The sequence below is a fragment of the Pongo abelii genome, chromosome 9 (assembly GCF_028885655.2).
Source record: "Pongo abelii isolate AG06213 chromosome 9, NHGRI_mPonAbe1-v2.0_pri, whole genome shotgun sequence".
Taxonomy (NCBI): domain Eukaryota; kingdom Metazoa; phylum Chordata; class Mammalia; order Primates; family Hominidae; genus Pongo; species Pongo abelii.
The window spans coordinates 328,739-354,198 of record NC_071994.2 but is presented as its reverse complement, the minus strand read 5'-3'; the positions used below and the strand labels follow the sequence as shown (position 1 = coordinate 354,198).

The 25,460-nt window shown below is 53.9% G+C and overlaps 1 protein-coding gene across 5 annotated transcripts in view; it reads right to left on the bottom strand.

Annotated features, from left to right (window-relative positions):
- Window positions 1-20,633, bottom strand: part of PTDSS2 (phosphatidylserine synthase 2) — a 49,745-nt gene extending 29,112 nt beyond the window's left edge. The window contains exons 1-2 of one of the 5 annotated variants that reach the window (XR_008510962.2): window positions 18,225-18,584; window positions 6,960-7,061 (exon numbers count right to left, since the gene is read on the bottom strand). Coding sequence is in view for 2 of the 5 variants with exons in the window: in XM_024241343.3 (XP_024097111.1) it covers window positions 6,960-7,061; window positions 18,225-18,406 (284 nt within the window). In the remaining 3 variants the exon portion in view is untranslated. Of the gene's footprint in view, window positions 1-6,959; window positions 7,062-18,224; window positions 18,585-20,442 lie in introns of those variants that run through there. The other 4 variants (XM_054524032.2, XM_024241343.3, XM_054524033.2 and 1 more) reach the window with 4 other exon arrangements.
- Window positions 20,634-25,460: the final 4,827 nt, after the last annotated feature.

Below are 25,460 nucleotides of genomic sequence, written 5' to 3'. Positions count from 1 at the left end.
GTAAATTACCCAGTCTTGGGTATTTCTTTATAGCAGTATGAAAACAGACTAATAGACCATGTTACACAGGCTGGTCTGGAATTCCTGGCCTCACGCAATCCTTCTGCCTCAGCCTCCCAAAGTACTGGGATTACAAGTGTGAGCCACCCTGCTCAGCCTGTTTTTCTTCTTCTCGAGCTTTAATAGTTCTTTGCATATTTTGAATACAAGTCCTTTATCAGATAGGTATTTTGTAAACGTTTTCAACAGCTTGTGGCCCACCTTTTCGTTCTCTTAACGGTGTCTTTTACAAAGCAGAGATTTTAATTTTTTCAAGGTCTCACTCTGTCGCCCAGGCTGGAGTGCAGTGGTGCTATCGTAGCTCACTGCAGCCTAGACCTCCTGGGTTCAAGCAATCCCCTCGCCTCGGTCTCCTGAGTACCTGGAACCACAGGCATGTACTATCACAATTAGCCAATTTATCTTTTCCTAATCTTTAGTTGGGGGTGGGGGGCGGGGTTCTCACTATGTTGCCCAGGCTGGTCTCGAACTTGTGACCTCAAGCAATCCTCCTAGATTGGTCTTCCAAAGTGCTAGGATTAGGGGCATGAGCCATCACACCCAGCAGACAATTTTAATTGTAATGAAGTTCAATTGATCAAGTTTTTATTTTCATGGATTGTGCGACTGGTATTTTATTATCACCAAACCCAAGGTCACTATACTTTCTCCTGTGATTTCTCCAAGATGTTTTATAATTACAGCTGGGCATGATAGCTCACATCTGTAATCCCAGCAGTTTGGGAGGCCAAAGCAGGGGTTTGAGACCAGCCTGGGCAACATAGTGAGACCTTATCTCTACAAAAAATTTTAAAAAGTAGCTGGGTGTGGTGGTGCACACCGGTAGTCCTAGCTCCTTGGGAAGCTGAGGCAGGAGGATTGCTGGAGGCCAGGAATTGGAGGCTACAGTGAGCTGTGACTGCACCACTGCACCCCAGTGTGGGTGACAGAGCAAGACCCTGTCTCAAAAACAAACAAAAAGAGAAGTTTTATAGCTTCTCATTTTACATTTAGGCTTATCTAGAATCCATTTAGAATTAGTTTTTGTGAGAAGTGTCAGGTCTGTGTCTAGATTTGCATGTGGATGTTCTGTTGCTCTAGCGCCAGTGTTGAAAAGGCCATCCCTTCTCCACGGAATTGCCTTTGTTCCTTTGTCAAGGATCGGCTGCCCGCAGTCGTGCACGCCTGTTTCTGGCCTCGGTATTTCGGTGCATTTTTGACAGGAAGTCTTGAAATTGCATAGTTTCTGTGTCCAACTTTGTTATTCTTCAGCACTGTGAGTATATTTATATGCATTACGTTTTATATGTATTACAAGTAAGGATATTTATATTTTAAGTGTATTACATTTATTATGTTACATGTATTTTATTGAGTAAAATGTGTAAAGAGGTTTAATTTACTAAGTTTAAAATGGGATAAAAATGTAATGGGCTGGTGAGGAAAGCTGGACTCTCCCCCAGGGTCACCCCCACACAGGCAGATCAGTGAACGGTGCCGTGTCCACGCGGCGGAAACTCCCTAGGGAGCCCACTGGCAGGCACAGCAAGGATGCCGCGAAGCCACCCTCCAGCGCGAGAGGCCAGGCCGGAGGAGCAACTGCGTTCACAGGAAGCCAGGGCTGGCAGCACATACCCCGCCCTCACCCAGGCAGATGCATTGGTACTGCCCGAGCTGGGGTGACCCGAGCCAGGGTGAGGCGCTCTGAGCGCAGGGAACAGTGAACACTTTCCCCACCTCCACGCAGTGGAGGGCACACGGGGGTATGAATCCGTTAAAACTCATCAGCCGTACGCGTGAATCAGACATAGATTATAGTAAATTATAGGTCAATAACGTTGACTCAAGCAAAACAAAACGGGGCCGGGTGCAGTGGCTCACGCTTGTAATCCTAGCAATTTGGGAGGCTGAGGCGGGTGGACTGTCTGAGCTAAGGAGTTCAAAACCAGCCTGGGCAACATGGTGAAACCTGTCTCTACCAAAATATAAAAAAATTAGTGGGGCGTGGCGGTGCACGGCTATAGTCCCAGCTACCTGGGAGGATGAGGCAGGAGAATTGATTGAACCTGGGAGGTGAAGGTTGCAGTGAGCCGAGATCACGCCACTGCACTCCAGCCTGGGCAACAGAGCACGACTCTGTCTCCAAAAAAAAAAAAAAAGAAAAAGGAAACCATCCCCCAAGGTGGGGAACCTGTTAGATCCATAAAAAGAACAATGACAGCAAGCTGAAGGAAGACACACTAGTTTTATAACTTTTTAACTTTAATAACATAAATATTAATTTTTAAAAATAAGGCTGGCTGGGCACGGTGGCTCACACCTGTAGTCCTCGCACTTTAGGAGGCTGAGGTGGGCTGATCACGAGATCAGGAGATCGAGACCATCCTGGCTAACACAATGAAACCCCGTCTCTACTAAAGATACAAAAAATTAGCCGGGTGTGGTGGCAGGTGCCTGTAGTCCCAGCTACTCGGGAGACTGAGGCAGGAGAATAGCATGAACCCAGGAGGTGGAGCTTGCAGTGAACCGAGATCGCACCACTGCACTCCAGCCTGGACGACAGAGCGAGACTCCGTCTAGAGAAAAAAAAAAAAAAAAAAAGCTGGGAGCTGCGGTGGCTCAGGCTGGTTGTTCTGGTGCTAGGCGAGGCGAGGCTACACGTTCAAGGCCAACCTGGTCAACAATGACAAAAAAAAAAAAAAAAAAAAAAAAAAAATTTCCATCCTGGCTAACACAGTGAAACCCCGTCTCCACTAAAAATACAAAAAATTATCTGGGCATGGTGGCGGGCCCTGTATTCCCAGCTACTCGGGAGGCTGAGGCAGGAGAATGGCGTGAACCCGGGAGGCAGACCTTGAAGTCAGCTGAGATTGCACCACTGCACTCCAGCCTGGGGGACAGAGTGAGACTCCATCTCAAAAAAAATAAAATAAATAAAAAATAAAAATAAGCCTAATTTCTAGAAAGTAGTATTTTCTTTCTTTCTTTTTTTTTTTTTTTTTGAGATGGAGTCTCGCTGTTTCGGCAGGTGGAGTGCAGTGGCGCGATCTTGGCTTACTGCAAGCTCCACCTCCTGGGTTCATGCGATTGTCCTGCCTCAGCCTCCCGAGTAGCTGGGACTACAGGCATGAGCCACCATGCCCGGCTAATTTTTGTATTTTTAGTAGAGACAGGGTTTCACCATGTTGGTCAGGCTGGTCTCGATCTCTTGACCTCGTGATCTGCCCGCCTCGGCCTCTCAATGTGCTGGGATGACAGGCGTGAGCCACCGCACCTGGCCTAGAAGGTATTTTCTATGTAAGAAATCTACCCTTGAAGACATCAGATAATTCTCGTATTAAAAGTAAACCAGCCCCCGCAGCCTTCTGGACACGCTGTGTGCGGACACCCTGTGCGTGGACACCCTGTGCGTGGGCGGGTAGGGCGACTGCCCAGGAGCTGGGCTCCTGGTGTGCAGCAGTGCGGGTCCAGGCCATGAGAATGGACTCAGGACAGGTGCACCACGGCAATTTCACTCGAAGGAGCCGCAGAGCCACGGTCAGTGCCAGGGTGACCTGGGGCAGCCGAACCTTCCAGGAAGGAGCCCGGAGCAGGTTCCAGGTGCCAGCAGCAGAGAAGGATGGGTGGCTTCTTTTGTGCCCTCAAAGAGGGTAAGGGGCACAGAGAAAGTGCGTTGGGAGCGTGTCCAGTGTCCCCAGAACAGAACCTCAGAGAAAAGTGCCCAGGGCCCCGTGAATTCCTGTCTCCTGGCCCCTCTCAATGAACACACGCAGGGGCTCCCTGCTGGAGAGGACAGGATGGCAGAACCCAGCCTCTCACGTTGGGGGCCCCTCAGGAGAGGCCAGCGCTGGGTGAAGTGGGGGATGTGCCCACCGCTGTTGCCCCCTCAGGGGTCTAAGCTCCTGGCCCATCTGGGTCTGGGTCACCCAGTGCTTCCCATAGGAACCAGGCCTGGGAGGGCAGGGCCTGGCTTGGGGTGGTGAGGCTTTGTGACGTGCCTGGTGGGGGCCTGGTGAATGCTTTCGGGGAGCGCTCCCAAGACAACCCCTGCACTCCTGCTCTTGACAATTCTTGCCATGTGGGACACTTGAGGTGAGACCTGGTCCTGCTTCCTAATCCACCTGCCCTGCTGCGCCCGGCAGATGCCACAGACCCTCCTAGCCAGGTGCTGATGGATGAATTCAAGAAAGACCAAGTCCTCCTTGAAAGCTCCCTCTAGGCACACACGGGGCTCCTGCCCACTGCCTCACTGCCTCCAGAGCCACAGGTCCAGCGTCCCCAGGTGGCCCCTCCACAGGGGCCCCAGGCACAGCACATGCTCCCTCATCTATTTCCGGAGCCTAGTTACACAGTGCACACCGGGCCTGCAGGTTCTGCACGTGACCCCCGCTGGGACTGCCTAAGAAAGGGAGAAGGAGCGAGCTGGGCCTGGAGGATGGGAGGCGCTGGTCAGGCCAGGCCTGGGAGCAAGCTGGCACCTCAGGCTCAGAAAAAATGGGAAGGGCCAGCAAAGCTGACTGGGAGAGGGATAACAGCAAGGTGGCAGAGAACCCACAGAGCATGCAGCCAGGAGCAGGGTAGGGAGACCAGGACAGGAGAGGCCACCTGCACCTCCCAGGTGAGGATGGAGGGTGAGCTCCTCTGGGGAGCAGGCTGCAGAGCCCTGGGTCCAGGCACCCCAACAGCAATTTCTAACCAGAAATGCCCCACTGCCCCAGGGAGATGGGCTCAGTTATAAGGTCTGCTGTGCGTGATTCTAAAGCATCCGGTCCCCTAGAGACAGGGCACTGGGCGTGCTTGTGTTCTAGAGCCCACAGGGCTGGTGGCAAGTCAGTGGGCAAACAGAGCCACCAACGCCCGTGCAAGCGTGACAACATTCACACCATGCCCACCCATCACCCCGTCCAACACTCATGAAGACACTGAGACTCTTGCTTTACAAAATACCCATCACCCCGTCCAACACTCACGAAGACACCCAGACTCTTGCTTTACAAAATACCCATCACCCCGTCCAACACTCACGAAGACACCCAGACTCTTGCTTTACAAAATACCCATCACCCCGTCCAACACTCACGAAGACACCCAGACTCTTGCTTTACAAAATACCCATCACCCCGTCCAACACTCACGAAGACACCCAGACTCTTGCTTTACAAAATACCCATCACCCCGTCCAACACTCACGAAGACACCCAGACTCTTGCTTTACAAAATACCCATCACCCCGTCCAACACTCACGAAGACACCCAGACTCTTGCTTTACAAAATACCCATCACCCCGTCCAACACTCACGAAGACACCCAGACTCTTGCTTTACAAAATACCCATCACCCCGTCCAACACTCACGAAGACACCCAGACTCTTGCTTTACAAAATACCCATCACCCCGTCCAACACTCACGAAGACACCCAGACTCTTGCTTTACAAAATACCCATCACCCCGTCCAACACTCACGAAGACACCCAGACTCTTGCTTTACAAAATACCCATCACCCCGTCCAACACTCACGAAGACACCCAGACTCTTGCTTTACAAAATACCCATCACCCCGTCCAACACTCACGAAGACACCCAGACTCTTGCTTTACAAAATACCCATCACCCCGTCCAACACTCACGAAGACACCCAGACTCTTGCTTTACAAAATACCCATCACCCCGTCCAACACTCACGAAGACACCCAGACTCTTGCTTTACAAAATACCCATCACCCCGTCCAACACTCACGAAGACACCCAGACTCTTGCTTTACAAAATACCCATCACCCCGTCCAACACTCACGAAGACACCCAGACTCTTGCTTTACAAAATACCCATCACCCCGTCCAACACTCACGAAGACACCCAGACTCTTGCTTTACAAAATACCCATCACCCCGTCCAACACTCACGAAGACACCCAGACTCTTGCTTTACAAAATACCCATCACCCCGTCCAACACTCACGAAGACACCCAGACTCTTGCTTTACAAAATGAAGTGCTGGCCCAAGAGCCATAGGGACAGCGGAAGTCCCACAAACCCCAGGGCTCCCGCCAACCAGAGCCGACTTGTGGCCCCAACACCAACGGGCCTCCAATGCCTCCTTCCACCTCTGTCCCCATCCTGGTGCTGGTCTCCAGACCCTGCTCCAGCTTCCTCCCACCATCCCGCCGGAGCAAGTGGGGCCCAGGCCCTGATGGTGTCAGCAGCCTTGCTGGGCAGGAGGCAGCCCTGGGCAGACACACCCTGTGCGCACGTCGGAAGAGCAACGCGAGAGAAGAGTCAGGTGCAGAAAACTCAAGACTGATTCACAGGCTCTAAAACCAGCTTCTCTTCCACACACACTTCTGAGACTGGCGTCAGAATCCATGGAATTCAGGCAGAGGATACACCCAAGGTCTAGCCTGCCTGCCTGTGGAGATAAACCTGAGAAGACGAGTTTACTCGCTTCCGGACCACAGAAGCGAGGTTGCAGGTTGCCGACCAGATGGTCAGCGGTCCGTGTCGGCCCCGTCCGTGCAAGAGCCCCGCTGGCTGACGGAACCAGCATGCGGCCACCGCAGGAACCTCACCCCTGGAGACGCCCAAACTCAAGGGCTCAGCCCTGTAGCTGCTGCAGCTCGTTCCAGCCTGTCAACATGCAAAACTCAGGGGAAACGCAGCACAGGCTGCCGGTCACATGGAGATGACACAGACTCCTGGCTCCCAGTGACAGGCGAGGGGGGCTGACCGGGAACGCCACGCAGCACCAAGGGCAACCCCCGAGTCTGCGCGTCAGACACACTCGAGGGAGAGGTTGGCGGCCCCACGCAGCCCTCTGGTGAAGGCCTTCTGAGCCCCTGGCAGCCCGAGCAGCAAGGACACCACACCCACCACATGGGGGCACAGGGCAGTTTCAGAAGGCAGGACGAGAGGGCAGGTTACCTCTTGGTGTTGTAGGCCGTGTCCTGAGGTGTTTCCTCCAGCAGCGTCACGTAGCCAAGCGTACAGGTGAGGATGAAGAGCACGGTTAAGGTGTGGGCTCGCCTGAAATCCAAAAACGCATAAGCATGGTGTCAGAGCTTGGGCAGCATTGCTAAATACTCACGTAACAGGCCCCAAATCCTCTCTACGTCAAGGAGAGGGCTTAAACTCCACTCTCCAACTCCCAACCAGCAACTGGCTGCGAGTCCCTAGCTGGGTAACTCCGAGATGACCCTGCGTCTGCTGGCCAGTCAGGGCTGAGACCAGCCCCCAGGAGGCTGGACAGGAAGAGCCCCGTGTTCCTGGGGAGCTGAAGGCTGCTGCTCAGAGGGCACGTGCCGCCACTGGCATCCAGGGCAGGTATCTGCTATTAAGAGCAACTGGACACGTAAACACGGTGCTTTTCACTAGCGCAAGACAAGCCAAGACAACCAGTCTTTCGGTTCATGAAATAACATCTGAGATTCAGTGCAGCAGCCCAAGACACCAAGAGCTGAGAAGGGGCCTGAGCAGAGGCCTGCAGAGTGACCGCCGCCGGCTGGAAGGAGCCGCGAGCTGTGGGTCTGCCCGTCCTCTGGCCTGTCAGAGCCCAGACGTGGGAGGAGGAGGCAGGGCGCTCCCTTTGCAGTCTTGTCCCGTCCCATCGCTGGTGGAAAAGCCCACAACCAGCCCAGTACCAGAACTGGGGGCCACCAGACCCCAGCCACTGCCTGTGCCAGACCACTCGCCTGAGACCCCCTCTGCACAACCACCTGCAAATGGAGGCAGAGACCCAGTTCCTACATCCACCGGAGTGTGTTCCTCGGAGAGATGATGCACCCCTCCGTGCCTCAGTTTCCTCACGTCTAACCCAGTTCCTACATCCACCGGAGTGTGTCCTCATGTCTAACCCAGTTCCTACATCCACCAGAGTGTGTCCTCATGTCTAACCCAGTTCCTACATCCACCAGTGTGTCCTCATGTCTAACCCCGTTCCTACATCCACCGGAGTGTGTCCTCATGTCTAACCCAGTTCCTACATCCACCGGAGCGTGTCCTCATGTCTAATCCAGGTCCTACATCCACCGGAGTGTGTCCTCATGTCTAACCCAGGTCCTACATCCACTGGAGTGTGTCCTCATGTCTAATCCAGGTCCTACATCCACTGGAGTGTGTCCTCATGTCTAATCCAGGTCCTACATCCACCGGAGTGTGTCCTCATGTCTAATCCAGGTCCTGCATCCACCAGAGTGTGTCCTCGGAGAGATGATGCACCCCTCCGTGCCTCAGTTTCCTCATATCTAAATGGGGGAGCTTCTGACTTCCAAGAACATCATGAAAATTAAGTGAACAACGCACTTAAAGCATGTTGCCCAGGACTTGCCTCCATGAAACATAAACTATTTGTGCCCTAAAGAAATGAAAAGGCAAGTTACAAACTGGGAGAAAATATTCACAATACATATATCTGATAAAACTTTGTAGGCCACACACGTCTGTAGTCCCAATACATTGGGAGGCTGAGACAGAAGGATTGCTTCAGCCCAGGCGTTCAGGACCAGACTGGGTAACACAGTGAGACTCCATCTCTATAAAAAATTAGCCAGGCGTGGTGGCAGGCGCCTGTAGTCCCAGCTACTCGGGAGATGGCAGATTCGCTTGAGCCCAGGTCGAGGCTGCAGTGAACTAGGATGATTGTGCCACTGCACTCCAGCCTGGGAGACAGAGCAAGATCTGTCTCAAACAAAACAAAACAAAACAAAAAAAAACAGGCCAGGCACGGTGGCTCACACCTGTAATCCCAGCACTTTGGGAGGCCGAGGCAGGTGGATCACGAGGTCAGGAGATCGAGATCATCCTGGCTAACACGGTGAAACCCTGTCTCTACTAAAAAATACAAAAAATTAGCCGGGCGTGGTGGCGGGAGCCTGTAGTCCCAGCTACTCGGGAGGCTGAGGCAGGAGAATGGCGTGAACCCGGGAGGTGGAGCTTGCAGTGAGCCAAGATGGCGCCACTGCACTCCAGCCTGGGCGACAGAGCGAGACTCCGTCTCAAAAAAAAAAAAAAACCAAAAAAACCCAAAAAAGGCCGGGTGCGGTGGCTCACGCCTATAATCCCAAGCACTTTGGGAGGCCGAGGTGGGCGGATCACCTGAGGTTGGGAGTTCGAGACCAGCTTGACCCACACGGAGAAACCCCATCTCTACTAAAAATACAAAATTAGTTGGGCTTGGTGGTGCATGCCTATAATCCCAGCTACTTGGGAAGGCTGAGGCAGGAGAATCTCTGGAACCTGGGAGGTGGAGGTTGTGGTGAGCCAAGATCGCACCATTGCACTCCAGCCTGGGCAACAAGAGCAAAACTCCATCTCAAAAAAAAAAGAAACAACAAACAAAAAAACCCCCCAAAAAACCACTTTTTATCCAGAATTTATAAAGAACTCATACAGCTCAATAAACAATTTAATGAAAAAACAGGCAAAAAATTGAACAGACACTTCACAAGGAAAACATACAAATGGCCAATAAGCACATGAACAAATGAGGAGCATCACTGGTCACCGTGAAAGCAAATCCAAGCCACGACACATCAGTACACACCCACTGGAACGGCTGAAATTCAAACATCACAAAGCAAATCCAAGCCACGACACATCAGTACACACCCACTGGAACGGCTGAAATTCACACATCAGAAATCCGAGCCATGACACATCAGTACACATCTGCTGGAACGGCTGAAATTCAAACATCACAAATCTGAGCCATGACACATCAGTACACATCCGCTGGAACGGCTGAAATTCACACATCAGAAATCCGAGCCATGACACATCAGTACACATCTGCTGGAACGGCTGAAATTCAAACATCACAAATCTGAGCCATGACACATCAGTACACATCTGCTGGAACGGCTGAAATTCAAACATCACAAAGCAAATCCAAGCCACGACACATCAGTACACATCCACTGGAACGGCTGAAATTCACACATCAGAAATCCGAGCCACGACACATCAGTACACATCCGCTGGAACGGCTGAAATTCAAACATCACAAATCCAAGCCACGACACAGCATCAGTACACATCTGCTGGAATGGCTGAAATTAAAAGCATCACAACACCAAGTGCTGGTGAGGTCTTGGGGCAAGATGCTCACGCATTGCAGGTGGGACTGCAAAACGGCACAGAAGAGTGAGGCCTACCTACATCTACTATCCAGCCAGCCACACACTCCCAAACGTGGGTCTGAGATAGATGAAAACACAGGTCCAGCCAGCCAGACTCCCAAACGTGCGTCTGAGATAGATGAAAACACAGGTCCAGTCAAAGACACACTCCCAAACGTGGGCCTGAGACAGATGAAAACACAGGTCCAGTCAAAGACACACTCCCAAACGTGGGCCTGAGATAGATGAAAACACAGGTCCAGCCAGCCACACGCTCCCAAACGTGGGCCTGAGACAGATGCAAACACAGGTCCAGACAAAGACTTACATGCAGGTGTTTCAGGTATAATAACCTAAAACGGGAAACAAACCAAAACTCTATCAGTGGACGAAGAAACACTGTGGTCCCTTGACTGGTGGAACACGGCTCAGCACTCAGAGGAATGTGCTGCTGGCAATGACCTCAACGTGGATGGATCTCAAAGACACGCCCCTTGGGAGGCCCAGGCAGGAGGACTGTTTTGGGCCAGGAGCTCAAGACCAGCCGGGGCAACATTGTGAACATCGTGAGATCCCGTCTCAAAAGATAAAAAAAAAAAAAGAAAAACATGCTACAGAAGCCAGGCACAAAAGAAACCTCCCATCTGCTGTCACCCACGCACAACTCGAGGAAATGAGTTTGCATTCACGAAAAGCAGACTGGAGCAGAGACACGGGCCTTCCAGGTGATGGAATATTCCAGTGTGAGTGTGGCTGTGGCAGCACACGGACATATCACCTGCACGTGGGTGCTGCACTGAACGCACCCACACCTGGACTTAGCCGGTTTCATGAAGAGCCAGGGTGGAGGTGCAGGACTGCAGGTGGGGGCTCCAGGCTGGACCCTGGCCAGAGTCCACCTGTGTCCGGAATGCTGCCCTTTTTATCGTTTTTAATCCTAATTAATCTTGCACATTTACTCCACATTAATTTTCATCCATATTAGTTTAAACAGCAGTTTGGCAAGTTGACACAAATGATTCCATTAGGATTTTGACTGGAATGGAACTGAACTTATCAAGTAGTGTGAGGAGAACTGCTGAGTGACTAACACTCAGGATGCCCATTCATGAGACATGGACTATTTCTCCATTTATTTAGGAGTTGTTTATGCCCTTTAATTAACTTTTACTTTTCTTATGAAAACATCCAGTTATGCTAAGCGGACTAGCCCCAAGTGAAGAAAACAGAGAAATGAATTCTTCTTTATTGAGACAGGGTCTGGCTCCATCGCCTAGGCTGGAGTGAGGTGGTGTGATCTTGGCTCACTACAACCTCCCGCTCCTGGGCTCAAGAGATCCTCCCACCTCAGCCTCCTGGGACTACCTGGGACTACAGGCGCATGCCACCACACCCAGCTAATTTTATTTTATTTTATTTTTTTTTGAGACCGAGTCTTGATCTGTCGGCCAGGCTGGAGTGCAGTGATCTCGGCTCACTGCAGCCTCTGCCTCCCGGGTTCAAGCAATTCTCCTGCCTCAGCCTCCTGAGTAGCTGGGACTACAGGCATGCACCACCATGCCCAGCTAATTTTTGTATTTTTAGCGGACATGGGATTTCACCATGTTGGCCAGGCTGGAACTTTCTGTATTTTTTGTACAGATAGGGTCTTGCCATGTTGGCCAGGTTGGATTTTTTTGTATTTTTTGTAGAGACGGGGTCTTGCCATGTTTTCCAGGCTGGTCTCAAATTCATGAACTCAAGGGATCTGCCCACCTTGGCCTCCCAACGTGTTGGGATTACAGGCATAAAAGTGAATTCTTCTGCCATATTTTACAATACTAGGCATTTAAGCCAACCAGAGGTAAATAAAAGTTTCATTGTAACTATCACCACCTTTTTCTTTAAATACATTTGCATTTGAGTCCTAAGCCATGAGGAAACTGCAGGGAACCTCAGCCTTCCTGCTGAGCTCCGCACGGTGGGGCCCTTCAGTACCTGAGAGACCTGCCCACAATCACAGCAGAGAACCCACTTCAGAAGGCCCTCTTAGACCTCCATTCCTAAGGGTGCCTGGATTTGGCGACCCAGAAACTCACCCTCTGCTGAACACTACACTGACAGAACGTGTCCTCCTGGAGACAGCCCTTGAGGGGAAACGGGCTGGGCTCAGCTGGGGCCCAGGATTCCCCTTGTCCCTGGCTTGCCCCTCCATGAGGCCCACCTTTTCCTCCATATAGGTGACATCAGATTTCGGTGAGGAGAGTAAGATGACCCCGGTTAGGATAAGAAGAGTCAGGAGTGTTTGGGGGCGGGTGCCGTGGCTCACACCTGTTAATTCCAGAGCTTTGGGAGGCTGAGGCAGGAGGATCACTTGAGCCCAGGAGTTGGAGACCAGCTCGGGCAACATAGTGAGACTGTTTCTACCAAAAAAAAAAAAAAAAAAAAATTAACTGGGTGTGGTGGCGCGTGTCTGGTCCCAGCTACTTGGGAAGAGGGAGGGTGAGGGGAGATTACTTCCGCCCAGTAGTTGGGGGCCGCAGTGAGCTGAGATCACGTCCCTGCACTCCAGCCTGGGTGAGAGTGAGATCCTGTCTCAAAAAAAAAAAAAAAAAAAAAAGAAAGAAAGAAAAACAAACCAAAACAACAAGCAGGTTTAGATCGCAAAGCCAATGATGTGATGACGACCAGGAGCGCGGTGGCTCTGGCTGTGTCCGTGCCCCAGGCCAGGGCACCTTCATGCAGTGTGGGTGGTGCCCGCAGGCAAGTCAGGGCTGGTAAGTGACACTGTGAAGGTCATGCAGCAAGGCGGGCGGTGGGGCCCGGAGCCTCCTGGACACTCGGCCATCACAGCCATTCCCTGAGCCCCCGCCCCAGCCACACCCGGGAGAAGGCACAGGCTGCGTTCCTGAGCCTTCCTTCCAGTGGAGTGAGACCAATACAGGAGGGTTGAGAAACCCTACATGTTATAGAGAAAAACAAAAGAGGGATGGGAGTGGTTAGAGAGGTTAAAACAACTATTTTTGTTGCAAAGCCAGGTCCCAGTAAAACCACGCCAGGAGGGCTCGTGGCCTGGGAGGCATCTCCGGAGACCACAGCAAGGAAGGAGCGCGAGGAGCAAGCACTCTCGGGCTCAGCCTCCATCCCCAGCAGTTCTGAGAAACAGCAGGGACCTCTCCAAAGGGTGCACATGTATGAAGTGACCTTCGGAGGAGCCAAGGACAGTCTCATCCTGGGGCTTCCTGACGAGGTCACCTTGTAGGAGGAACAAGGTCAAGGGGCTCCAGACACCCAGAACCCCGGCAAGCGCCCACAGCACAGACAGGGTGTGGTGTGCACGGGAGCAGGACTCTTGCCTGGCTGGAGTGCAGGTGCCGGGACAGGAGCCTGTTGTGAGGGAGGACTCCAGTGGGGAAGCTAACAGGACCTCCACAGGACCCTGCCTTGGAACCACACGGTCACCCCACGTGAGGGGTTCTCACTCTGGGTAGTAATGTCTCTAAGAAAACAGGGGTGAAGGAGCCCCAGCCTAAGGGAGGCTAACCGTGGAAGAGACAACAGCCCAACAACCTGCTCACATGCAGAATGGGAGACCCAGAAGCTAGATCAACGTGAGGACACCACTCACCCCTGTTCTGCAAGAGACCAGCAGGAAACCCCTCGTCATCTCCACGTGGGCTCAGGAAGAAGATGGAAACAACCAGGCCTCAGGGACACCCAGAATGCCACCACTCCACACACAGGCCCACTGGAGGAGGAGGCTGCACTTGGCCCCACCCTGACCCTCGGACGTGCCCACACCCCAGTCAGCGTCTCCCAGATACAGCACAGGCTCCAATTCACATGCAGAATCCCAGGAATAAACGCAAAGCTCAAGGGGTGGGGCGAGCAGCCTGTGTCCCACCAGCACCAAGTTCCACAGCACACAAAGACAGGATCACACACTAACACAAGTTAAAAGTGAAACTTGACTTCTTTCTTTTTGAGATGGAGTCTTGCTCTGTCACCCAGGCTGGAGGGCACTGGCGCGATCTCCGCCTCCCGGGTTCAAGCGATTCTCCTGCCTCAGCCTCCCGAGCAGCTGGGATTACAGGTGCCCGGCACCACACCCAGCTAATTTTTGTATTTTTAGTAGAGACTGGGTTTCACCATATTGGCCAGGCTGGTCTTAAACTCCTGACCTCGTGATCCACCTGCCTCGGCCTCCCAAACTGCTGGGATTACAGGCGTAAAACTTGACTCCTTTAATACGACTTTCCACGACAGAGACCTTCCTGTGGTTTCTAAAGTGGCCACCAACCCAACACTCACTCCTTGTGTAGCCCAGGGAAACGCTGATCATTGATCAGCCCTAACCCAACACCATCTTTTCATTTCCCCAAAACACAGAGATTACCTGAAATATAAAGATAACCCTTTGCCCTTTCAGGTAAATGTGCACACTGTCATTGAGGTGGCCACCAAGTGCCCAGCACCCTCCTGGCCCTGAGGAAGCAGAAATGGGAATGAAGAGGACCCAGCAGGAAGGGAGGCAAAGGGTAAGGGACCCAGAGAAAGGGCACCAGGCCCAGCGGCCCTGCAGGAGGACACATCTCAGAGCTGCTCAAATCCAGTGCTCCTGGAAAGTAAGATCCGTATTAGTGAGTTCCGGTCCTTGTCCTACACGCAGCACTACGTCTACACATCTTGGAAGTGACAGAGTGCCGCTCAAGATAGCACAAGACTCTTAAAAGAAGAATTCCGTGTCCCTCCCAGGATGCCAGGTCTGTTCAATGGCTCCTCCCACCCGCCTGCTGTCTGGGCAGACTCTCCAGGAAGGTGTGGGTCCTGTGATCAGACACAGAACAGAGCTGTGATAAATCCTGGCAATTCAGCCACTTCACTAGGGTGAGGGCATGAAGACAGCTGGCTCCCTGCCATGGGGAGTGCAAAAGACCCAGCTGCCTCCGTGGAGATGGTCACTCTCATGTCCACTCTCATGGTGGGCAGGGAGGCCAAGACCAAGAGGAAAACGCAGTGTCGTCGTCCAAAGGGCCAAGGAAAGGCCACGCCCGGATCGGCTGCCCAAGGCCTGCGAGAGGCTCCTGGACTGGGCACTGGCCCTCCTGGCTCTGACCAGCAAGACCAGAAAGACTTCATCTGGCTACTCACGCCTCCCAGGTGTAGGCGAAGCTGGGAAAGCCCCGATCCAGGATGACGGAGAAAGGCATCTTCCAGAAACCTGGGGTATCTGAAGGTCGGAGGTCACCCCACACACAAAGTCCTCAGGTCACTGAGAAGGCTCATTCGAGGCGCCCCATTCCAAGACGCAAGCATACAATAAAGACTCTCAGAATATCACAGTGGCCCCCGGCTCAGGAGCTGTGTGGTCATCTGAAGCTGCTTCAGCATCTCCCACGGACAAGCGGCAACGTTCACAGGCACCTTGTTAGGGTAAGGGGTCTCCAAGTGTTCTCCCAAACAATTTCCAGACCACATGAGCTGCCACATCTTCGCACAGCGCTTCTCGGAGTCTGCGGATCTAAACGTTTTTCTCTGGATGTTCCCCACAATTGTCCTTGCTACCCTGAATGAATCCAGAGAAGGAGAGTTCAGCCTCGTGCTCCCAGGGCCAGTCAAGCCCTGAATCGAGCTGCACGCCCTATCCCTACGGCTGACAAGCAATCACAGGGAAACAAAATTCACACATGGCAGCTGTCACTGGCCCGAGGAAGTGCACCCATTCTTGAAAATGAACGCCCTGGCTGGATGTGGTGGCGCATGCCTGTAATCTCAGCAATCTGGGAGGCTGAGGCAGGAGGATCACTTGAGGCCAGGAGTTCAAGACCAGCCTGGGCAACATAGGGGGACCCTGTCTCTATTAAAAATAAATAAATAAATAAAAATCAATAAAAATAAAAAGTAAAATTATCTAAAACACAAAATTACAGTTTAAAAAAATGACAGCACAGCAAGTCAGTGCAGATGGACTCAGGTCAGTGCCAGGCTCTGCAGGTAATGAATTCTCACCAGGCAGGCATTGAGTTACCTGCCACGCCGAAGCGTGAAGCTCCTTCCTCTGCACAGGGAAGGGAGGAGGCACAGCAAGAACCTGCCCCATGCGTCTCTACAGGGACAGGGTCGAGGGGAAAGCCAGAGCCAGAGCCACCCACCCAGAAGACCCAGGAAGGAGGTACCTGGACCAGCCAGCCCCGTTGCACCCGCTCCTGGAGAGCCCTCCTGACCCCCTTGGCCTCATGACAGGCAAGCTCTGCTATGCCCAGCTGTATGTGTCCCAAACACCCCTTGTGGGCAGGGACCACTGGTCTGTGCTTCTAAAGAGACCGGCACCCTCCTACCTTTGAGCTGCTGCTGCTGCTTCCCTGGTACTGGGTGGGCTTGCGTGTGCCCCCGGCTCCCGTCACACTCAGCACCCCTCCAGCCAGCACATTTTGAGCCTTCTGAAGTTCCATGCCTGCGCCAGAATCTAAGCTTCTTGTTTAGTTCTCTGCTGTGTCCCGTAGAACGGTAACTGACAGGCAATAGGGGTCCCCACAATGTGCTGAACGGTCAAATGAGAAACAAGAAGAGACAGTCCGGTCTCCTCGCTCCGGGACCTCAGAGGAGCACGTCCGGTCTCCTCGCTCCGGGACCTCAGAGGACCCTGTCTGGTCTCCTCGCTCTGGGACCTCAGAGACTCCGGTGGTCCCCAGCTGTGCTGCGGGAGGACGGCCTGAAGGGGCGTGGCAGGGCACCTGATGGAGAGGCCTGATGTCCATAGAGCCCGGAAGCCAGAGGGTCCACGTGGCAGGCACCCCATCTCCTCTCCCTCCCAAGGGCCCCACAGCCACCCGGTACACTCATCTCCCCAAAGGAGAGCTCGGATGCCCTCCCCGCAACAGCAGCTGCCCACACCTCACGGAAGACCCTGCGTGGGGCCTCCTCCACCCTAACCTGCTTTCCCACCACTTGGACAGTCTCTCTCCAGAGCTTCGGCTGCGGTGACAGGCCAGGGCCGGTGAAGTCCCTCTCTGTGGTGGCGCCTTCCCTTGACATGTCCCTTACTCCTCCATCAGGCCCTCCTCACCCCTCAGATTTGCTCTCCGACCATCCCACAGCATGGTTCTCTTGCAAGCGTCCATAAAGCCTTCCTTCCACTGCTGGCCGCAGGCGCCTGTCTCCCACACGTTTTCCTTGGGCTGACCCCACCTCTACTGCCTCTGTGCCCCCGGGCCTTCCACAGGATGGGCACTGGGCACCTTGCGGTCAAGAAGAGCCAACCCTTCCTCTCACGAAGCCTGCTTTCAGGTCCACGGCTTGATCCTTCTCACAGAGGAGCATCGGCAAAGGGCCAGCCCAGGGTCGCAGCCGTCGGGAGTAGGAGCGGCACCTGGAGCCTGTCTGGACACAGAGTGCCACACTCCAGCTGCTCCCGAGGGCCTCTTCCTTTTCCACCCCTCATTAAAGGCAGAGCGGCGGACAGGGGGACCCCAAGGTGTAGCTAGGGCTGAGTTGTGCAGGGAGGAGTCGCTGGCCCCGCTAGGGGCAACGGAGGAGAGAAACAGAGCCTTGATTCGACGAACACCGACTACATTCCTGAAGCACGCACACACTCTGCTAATCAACACGATCGCCACGTGGGGTCGGGGGCGACACACAAGATGATTTCGTGCAGCCGCAAGCACTGAGGAGCAACCACAGGCAGAATGACGGGGGACACAGGTGAAGCTTGGACAGCAGGACAGAGAAAGCGTTTCTGGGGTGACGCTGGAGGCGGGTGGCGGGGAAGGGGTCTGGATCGCAGAACCGCGCGGTCAGAGGCAAGGCGGGCAGGGGTGGGGAGGGCGGCGAGAGAGACGCAAAGCGGCCGCAGGGAGGGTCTGCCAAGGGTCTCCCCCACCTACAGCGCCGCCCTCCGCCCGACCCGGCGTCAAGAGCTCGGTCCGGCCGCTCCCCGGGACCCGGGGGGCGGTGCCGCCACACCCTCGAACCCCCGGCCGCAGTCCTGGACTCCAAGACGGCGGGAGGGCGCTGCCGGGGACCCCCAGGCCAGCGGTGCCGGAACCCCCAGGCCGAGGGCACCCTCGCCGCCCCGCGGCCGCCCACTGCCCCTCACCAGAAGAAGGTGTTGGTGCCGTCGTCGTAGACCTCGGACTCGGTGCTGCGGCGGCCCTCGCCCGGCCCGGTGGCTTGGCCGGCAGACGGCCCGTCAGGCGGCTCCTCCAGCGAGGCCTTGCCCGCGGGCACCGGGGACTCGGGCCGCGGACCCCCGGCGTCCCTGCGCTCGCCCCTCCGCATGGCGTTTCGGCCCGCAGCCGCTCCGCCCGGCGCCTCGACCCCACGCACACCGGGTCACCGGCCAGAGGACGCGCCGCGTACAGCGCGAGGAGCGCCGGGAAGGGGTCGCGGCGCTGGCCCGCGGGGTCTCAGGAGAGCAGCGCCGGGCCGGCCAGTAAAGGGTGTGCGGTGCATTGTGGGGCTTGTAGTCCGCGCGGGGCATGCTAGGCCTTGTGGTCCGACGTCGCCGGTTGGACGCGGTGCTCGCTGGGAAGGATGCTGCCTGGTTGCCAGGAAACCGGAGCCGGCCAGCCCTGAGGCTGAGGTCGCAGGAGCCAAGATGCGGATGGCGCGGGTCTCGCCAAGGTCTCCAGAGCTTGGAGGTAACCACAGACATCCCCGGCGGCCTGGCCCGAGTCCCTCCACCCCTTCGCCCCTTCCTCGCCGACGGATCCCGGAGCCCAGCTCCGTTCTCCTTTTGGGTCGCTTCCCGACCCTTCACCCCATGCGACCTGGGTCATTCTTTTTTGAGACAGAGTCTCGCACTGCCGTCCAAGCTGGAGTGCAATGGCGCAATCTCGGCTCACTGCAACCTCCGCCTCCCGGATTCAAACGTTTCTCCTGTTTCAAGCTTCCCGAGTAGCTGGGATTACAGGCGCCCGCCACCACACCCGGCTAATTTTTGTATTTTTAGTAGAGACGGGGTTTCACTCTGTTGGCCAGGCTAATCTCGAACTCCTGACCTTGTGATCTGCCGCCTCGGCCTCCCAAAGTGCTGGGATTACAGGCGTAAGCCACCGCGCCCGGACCGGTCTGGGTCATTCTTTCGCGGGATCGCGTGAAATTGGGCGGCGAGAATGGTGCGGACACGCTGGTTTTGGTTGACCCAAATTGTTGACATGGTACCCCGCAAAAAAATTAGCTCCTGAGCCACTCTGAAAAGCAATGTGGCAGCTCCTCAAACCTGGAAACAAGTGTCCACGCCAAATTTACACACTAGCGCTCCTAGCTGCAGCATTTTGATAACAGCGGCATGTTATTAGCCATAGAGGAGCGAAGCACGCGCATGCTACAGCACGGCTGGACCTTGAAAACATTATGCTAGGCAGGCCGGGCGCGGCGGCGGACGCCTGTCATCCCAGCACTTTGGGAGGCCGAGGCGGGCGGATCACTTGAGGTCAGGAGTTCGAGACCAGCCTAGGCAAAGTGGTGACACCCCATCTTTACTAAAAATACAAAATTTAGCCGGGCGTTGTGGCGGGCGCTTGTAATCCCAGCTACTCGGGAGGCTGAGGTGGGAGAATCCCTTAAACCCGGGAGGTGGAGGTTGCAGTGAGCCGAGATTGTGCCACTGCACTCCATCCTGGGCGACAGAGCGAGACTCCGTCTCAAAAAAAAAAAAAAAAAATTATGCTAGGTGAAAGAAGCCAGTCACAGGAGACTACGCATTATGTGATCCATTTGTATGAAATGTCCAGGAAATGCAAATCTATGAAGACAGAAATTAGATGAGTTTTCACCAGGGGCTGGGGAAGGGGTAATAAGGAGCGACTACAAAGGGTAGCAGGTTTCTTTTGGGGCGATGAAATTGCTGTAAAATTGACCTCAGCTCCTATCTGTGAATGTCCTAAAAACCACTCAACTGTCCGCTCGAAACGAGTTGAATGGGTGAACAGCATATGTGAAGTATATCTCATATCAGCTTTATTGAAATATAACTCACATACTAAATATATAAACATATTTGCGGGGCTCCTGCACAGCCACGCCCAGCAGGGATGGGGCCTGACTGTGATGGGACCTTCACCCCAGCTCCTGACACACAGGCTGGGCAGCGTGGGACGCGCTGGCTCCAGAGGGCGTGCTGTTGGGCCTCCCCAGGCCTGGCCCCCTGCCCCAGGCCCTGGCCCCGTCCAGCTGGGGTCGGCTGAGGGGCCAGAGCAGCCAGCTCCCGTCCATGCCATCTTTCCAGCAATCACCCGACAGGCCTGGTTCCCTGTGAACCATCCTTCAGGTCCCCTCCCAGACCTGTTCCCATCCCAGCAGGTGGCGCTCACATTCCAGGAGCCCTCTCGGTGGTGTTGAGGTCACTTCCTGCGTATGGGTGTTCTCTCAAACTGCACAGAGAGCCCTCCTGCCGTCCCTCCAGGGTGTAGAGGCCGGGGCAGGGAGATGTACCGGCCCCACTGGGGTCCCTGGCCCCAAGGATGCTGCGCGCGAGGCCGCCTCGCAATGAATCTCGTGCCTATCGGCTCGGGGGCGGGGCCGGAGGGGGCGGGGCCCAAGGGAGCGTGAGGGGCGGGGCCGAGGATGGGGTCTGTGGGCGGGGCCTGAGGGCGGGGCCTTGGGACCCGGAGTAGCGTGATCTGGAAGCCCCCGCGCTGCCAGACAGCACGGCCCCGGGCGCGCAGACCACGTGTTCGTTGCCCATCACTACGGAGCTCTGGCCACGTGCCAAGTAGAATTCCCAACGCTTTGTAAATGCTAACTATTGTGATTTTTTTTTTTAAGCATAGTCTCACTCTGTCACCCAGGCTGGAGTGCAGTGGCGTGATCTCGGCTCACTGCAACCTCCGCCTCTCGGATTCAAGCGATTCTCCTGCCTCAGCCTCCGGAGTAGCTGGGATTAAAGGCGCCCGCCATCACACCCGGCTAATTTTTGTATTTTTAGTAGAGACGGGGTTTCACCAAGTTGGCCAGGCTAGTCTCGAACTCCTGACCTCAGGTGATCCACCCACCTTGGCCTCCCAAAATGCTGGGATTACAGGCGTGAGCCACCGTGCCAGGCCAACTATTGTGATCTTAACACACCCCCTTAGGTTCTATTTTTGACTGTTGCTTAGAGACAAAAAACTGAGGCAGAGAAAGGTTGGTGACAGCTATGCCCAGCTCTTTCCAGACCCCAGAACCTCTACCCTGAACCCCTGCACTCTACAGTGAGCTGTCCACCTGCAGCTTTGCACCTGGCGTCTCATATCTGAGTCTCACATTACCCTGTCCCTGTCTTCACCCCAGCTGCAGAAGTGCACACCCCTCCCCACCCAGGCATGCGTGGACTGGCAGAGTCCATTGCAAGACGTGGGCCTGAGGGGCAAGGGTGAAGCCGGAGGTTTGTGGCTCAGGGAGGACCGTGGCTGGTGAGAAGAGGCAGTGGAGCAGCTTGGAGGACTTGGTTCTTCGAGGCCCCAGAGCAGCAGAACTGGGGGTCCCCCGCCTGGGGAAGGGTGCACGGGACAGAAGCCTTCCTCAGCTGTGGAGATGCCCGCCAGAAGCCTCAGGGCGCTGGAACTTTTAAGAAAATGGTCAATTCCGGCCTTACCCAGGAACAGAGCTGGCCAGAGTCACATTTATGGTGCTAAATAGTGAATGTTGGCAAAATGCTTTCTAAAAATGCCCTTGCAAGGAAGGGAGAGGAAGCCTAGGAATTTGTAAAGTAACAAATGCCTGTTATAATATTTCCCCTGGTGCGGTAAATCTGTAAAAGTGAGTGGATTACAGAAAACTCACCGTGCCACACGCATGCCTGTGCCCGGGAGTTTTCTCCGGCTTGTTGGAGGGAGTGTGGACAGCAGGACTGCTCCCCAAGTCAAGATGGTTAAGGCCTGGAGGTGTTGGGGAGGCAGCAAGGAGACAGAGTTGTCCCTGCAATGAGGACGGGAGGGGTTTGGGTCCCCACCCCAATGCCTCCCTGGTGTGGCAGGCAAGGACGGCTTCAGGTGGACCTCAAGGGCAGAGGCCCAGCTGGGAGAGGGTCTCCCCTGCAGGGGCTTCAGGCTCGGGGGGTCACCTGCCAAGCACTGTCAGCCAAGAGAGGCTGGAGCCAACAGGGTGCCTGAGACCAGCCCAGAGAGAGTACAGGGGCAGGTTCTCAGAGGCGCCGACTCCAGCTGACCCAGAGGGGCTGCCTCTGAGCAGTGCCTGGACGAGTCTGCTCGTCCAGACACTGTGTCTGTGTCTGTGGCCGTGCCCAGGAGGCTGTGGGGTGGGGGAGGACAGGTCTCTGAGGGGCCCAGGGCAAAGGTAATGAAAATTGGTGCTCACACCTGCCTGTGGGATTTCACCTGGGTGCTCCCCAGTTCTCGCTGGCTTTGTCATCCGGACCTCTCCACGGGTGGCTGCCATATCCCACAGTTAAAAGGAGGCTGCAGGGATGGAGGAGCTGCTTCTGCTGCACGTTGGGCCTCAGGGGGAGGTGGTCTGGTGGACAGGGTCTTCTGAAGTGGGAGGAGGAAGGACAGAGGAACAGGGTCCAGGGTCCACAGAGGAAGAGCAGGAGGCCTGTGGGGCCCTCGACCAAAGTTCTCTGCCAAGGCAGGGCAGGGCCACCTGCCAGGACGTCCAGGCCAAACTCTTGCCTCTTCAGGAGCTGCATTCAAACCCGGAAGCCAAGAGTCAGGATGAGTCTAGGGGAAATAAAGTTTATAATAATAGACTTGAATGTGAAAATAAAGCAAATTTAATGAGTTTATTAAAGTGTGATGTGTTTGTGTTAGAAAATTTGAAAACAAACATAATGAAGAAAAGCATAATACACCATCCTTAGTTCACATTGTTAAGCAAATGTAAATATCAAATATCAGTCTACTCTTCCCATATTTTAAAGCACCTTAGCTAAGTTTACATAAACATTTTATACATGTTTGTGACAGAAGCATCAAACCACCATGGCACACGTTTACCTGTGTAACAAACCTGCACGTTTTGCACACGTATCCCGGAACTTAAAGTAAAAGAACGTTAAAAAAAAAATTAATCTCCGCCAAGTGCAGTGGCTCACGCCTGTTATCCCAGCGCTTTGGGAGGCCGAGGCGGGTGGATCACCTGAGGCCAGGAGTTCGAGACTAGCCTGACCAACACGGTGAAACCCCGTCTCTACAAAAAATACAAAATTAGCCGGGCATGGTGGTGCGTGCCTGTAATCCTAGCTACTCAGGAGGCTGAGGCAGGAGACTCGCTCGAACCCAGGAGGTGGAGGTTGCGGTGAGCCGAGATCCTGCCACTGCATTCCAGCCTGGGCAACAGAGCAAGACTCCATCTCAAAAAAGAAAAAGAAATAAATCTATTTTAATCTAGAAAAAATTTTTATACATTTGTAATCTATGTTTTTTTATTTAACAGTATAACATAAGCATTTTCCTATGTTCTCAAAAACTCTTTGAAAGTATAACTTCTAATGTCTACTTAATCAGCATATAAATATGAATACCATGTTTTCGCTGATATTTTCGTATTGTTGAACATTGGTGGTTTACAATTTTTGCTGCAAATGACATATATACATATTTTCATTATTGCATTTTTTTAGAACAGTTTACAAAAAGATTAATGAACCAAAGTCTAAACAATTTTAAGGCTCTTAATACGTATTATAGCTGAATTGCTTTCTGAAAGGGCTGTACTGGTTTTCTGTCCAGATAGGACTGGGTGGGGTCCCCCTCCCTCTCCACCCTTCACTGAACGTAAGGGAACTTCCACACTGGGTGAGGCCAGCGGCCAATGCAGCCGCCTCGGTGAGCTCTCTCCCCTGAGGCTGGACATGCTGGCTTTGCAGCCAGGACTCTGGAAGTGACTGAGGATTCCTCTGGTGATGTCCACGGAAGGTATGGGGGGAGGAGGAACAGTGTTTCTGCAACCAAACTGGGAATGCTGAAAAAGTCATTGAAAAAGCACAGCAGCTGTGTGGACATCTGAAGTGACGCCTAAGTAACTCACATGACCTGCTAGCAGATTGTTTTAACACAATGACAACGTGGAGATTGTTTTATTTTTATTTTTATTTTTGAGACAGAGTTTCACTCTGTCACCCAGGCTGGAGTGCAGTGGCACAATCTTGGCTCACTGCAACCTCCACCCTCCGGGTTCAAATGATTCTCCTTCCTCAGCCTCCTGAGTAGCTGGGACTACAGGCGCCTGCCACCATGCCCAGCTAATTTTTTGTATTTTTAGTAGAAATGGGGTTTCACCATCTTGGCCAGGCTGGTCTTGAACTCCTGACCTCATGATCCACCCACCTCTGCCTCCCAAAGTGCTGGGATTACAGGCATGAGCCACCGCACCCAGCCGAAGATTGTTTTAACACAATGAAAACATGAGCACAGAGAATCCTGAGCAGGCTGAGCTGGGGAATGGGGAGCGACACCCGTCACGGACAGTGCAGGGGCTGGGAACACGAATTTTGCATGTGAGTTCCTCCCATACTCAACAAGCCTTGCAGATTCTGTTTCTGAACTAGACATAACTTGGCAGCTGTGACCCCCTGGTGAGACTACCGGATGTTCCCTCTCCTGCTTACCCTGCTTTCTTCCATGGGAAAAGAGCTCACATGCCCCAGGCTTCCTGGCCATAGAGTATGGTCATGTGACTAACCATGTGAAGGATGAGGTTCCCTCCTTCACCCTTTCCTCTTCCCACTGGCTGGAATGTGGATGTGATGATCGGAGCTTGAGCAGTCATTTTGGACCAGGTGCTGGGACCATATATTTAAGGTGGCAGAGCAACAAGCTAAAGGCATTCCGGCTCTCTGATGACTATAGTTTGGCCATACTAGTCCAGGACTAGCCAACTCCAGATTTTTGTTTTGTTTTAAAGACAGAGTCTCATTCTGTCACCCAGGCTGGAGTGCAGTGGTGTGATCTTGGCTCACTGCAAACTCTGCCTCCCAGGTTCAAGCAATTCTCCTGCCTCAGCCTCCCAAGTAGCTGGGATTACAGGCATGCACCACCATACCTGTCTAATTTTTGTATTTTTAGTAGAGACAGGGTCTCACCATGTTGGGCAGGCTGGCCTCGAACTCCTGACCTCAGGTGATCCACCCGCCTCAGCCTCCCAAAGTGCTGGGATTACAGGCATAAGCCACCGCGCCTGGCCAACTCCAGATTTCACTTATAGGAGAAATATACAGCTTGTTTAAGCCACCACCATTTTGCACACAGATCTGAATGTGTTCCATTTGGATTTGCTCCATCTGAGTTCACAGGTCCTCGGCCACCACTTCACTCGCTTGTCTTTGCCAAAGTGGCAAAGCTGTGGTCTCTGCTGCCGTCCCAGCCTGCCAGGAGGTCCCCCAAGGAGAAAT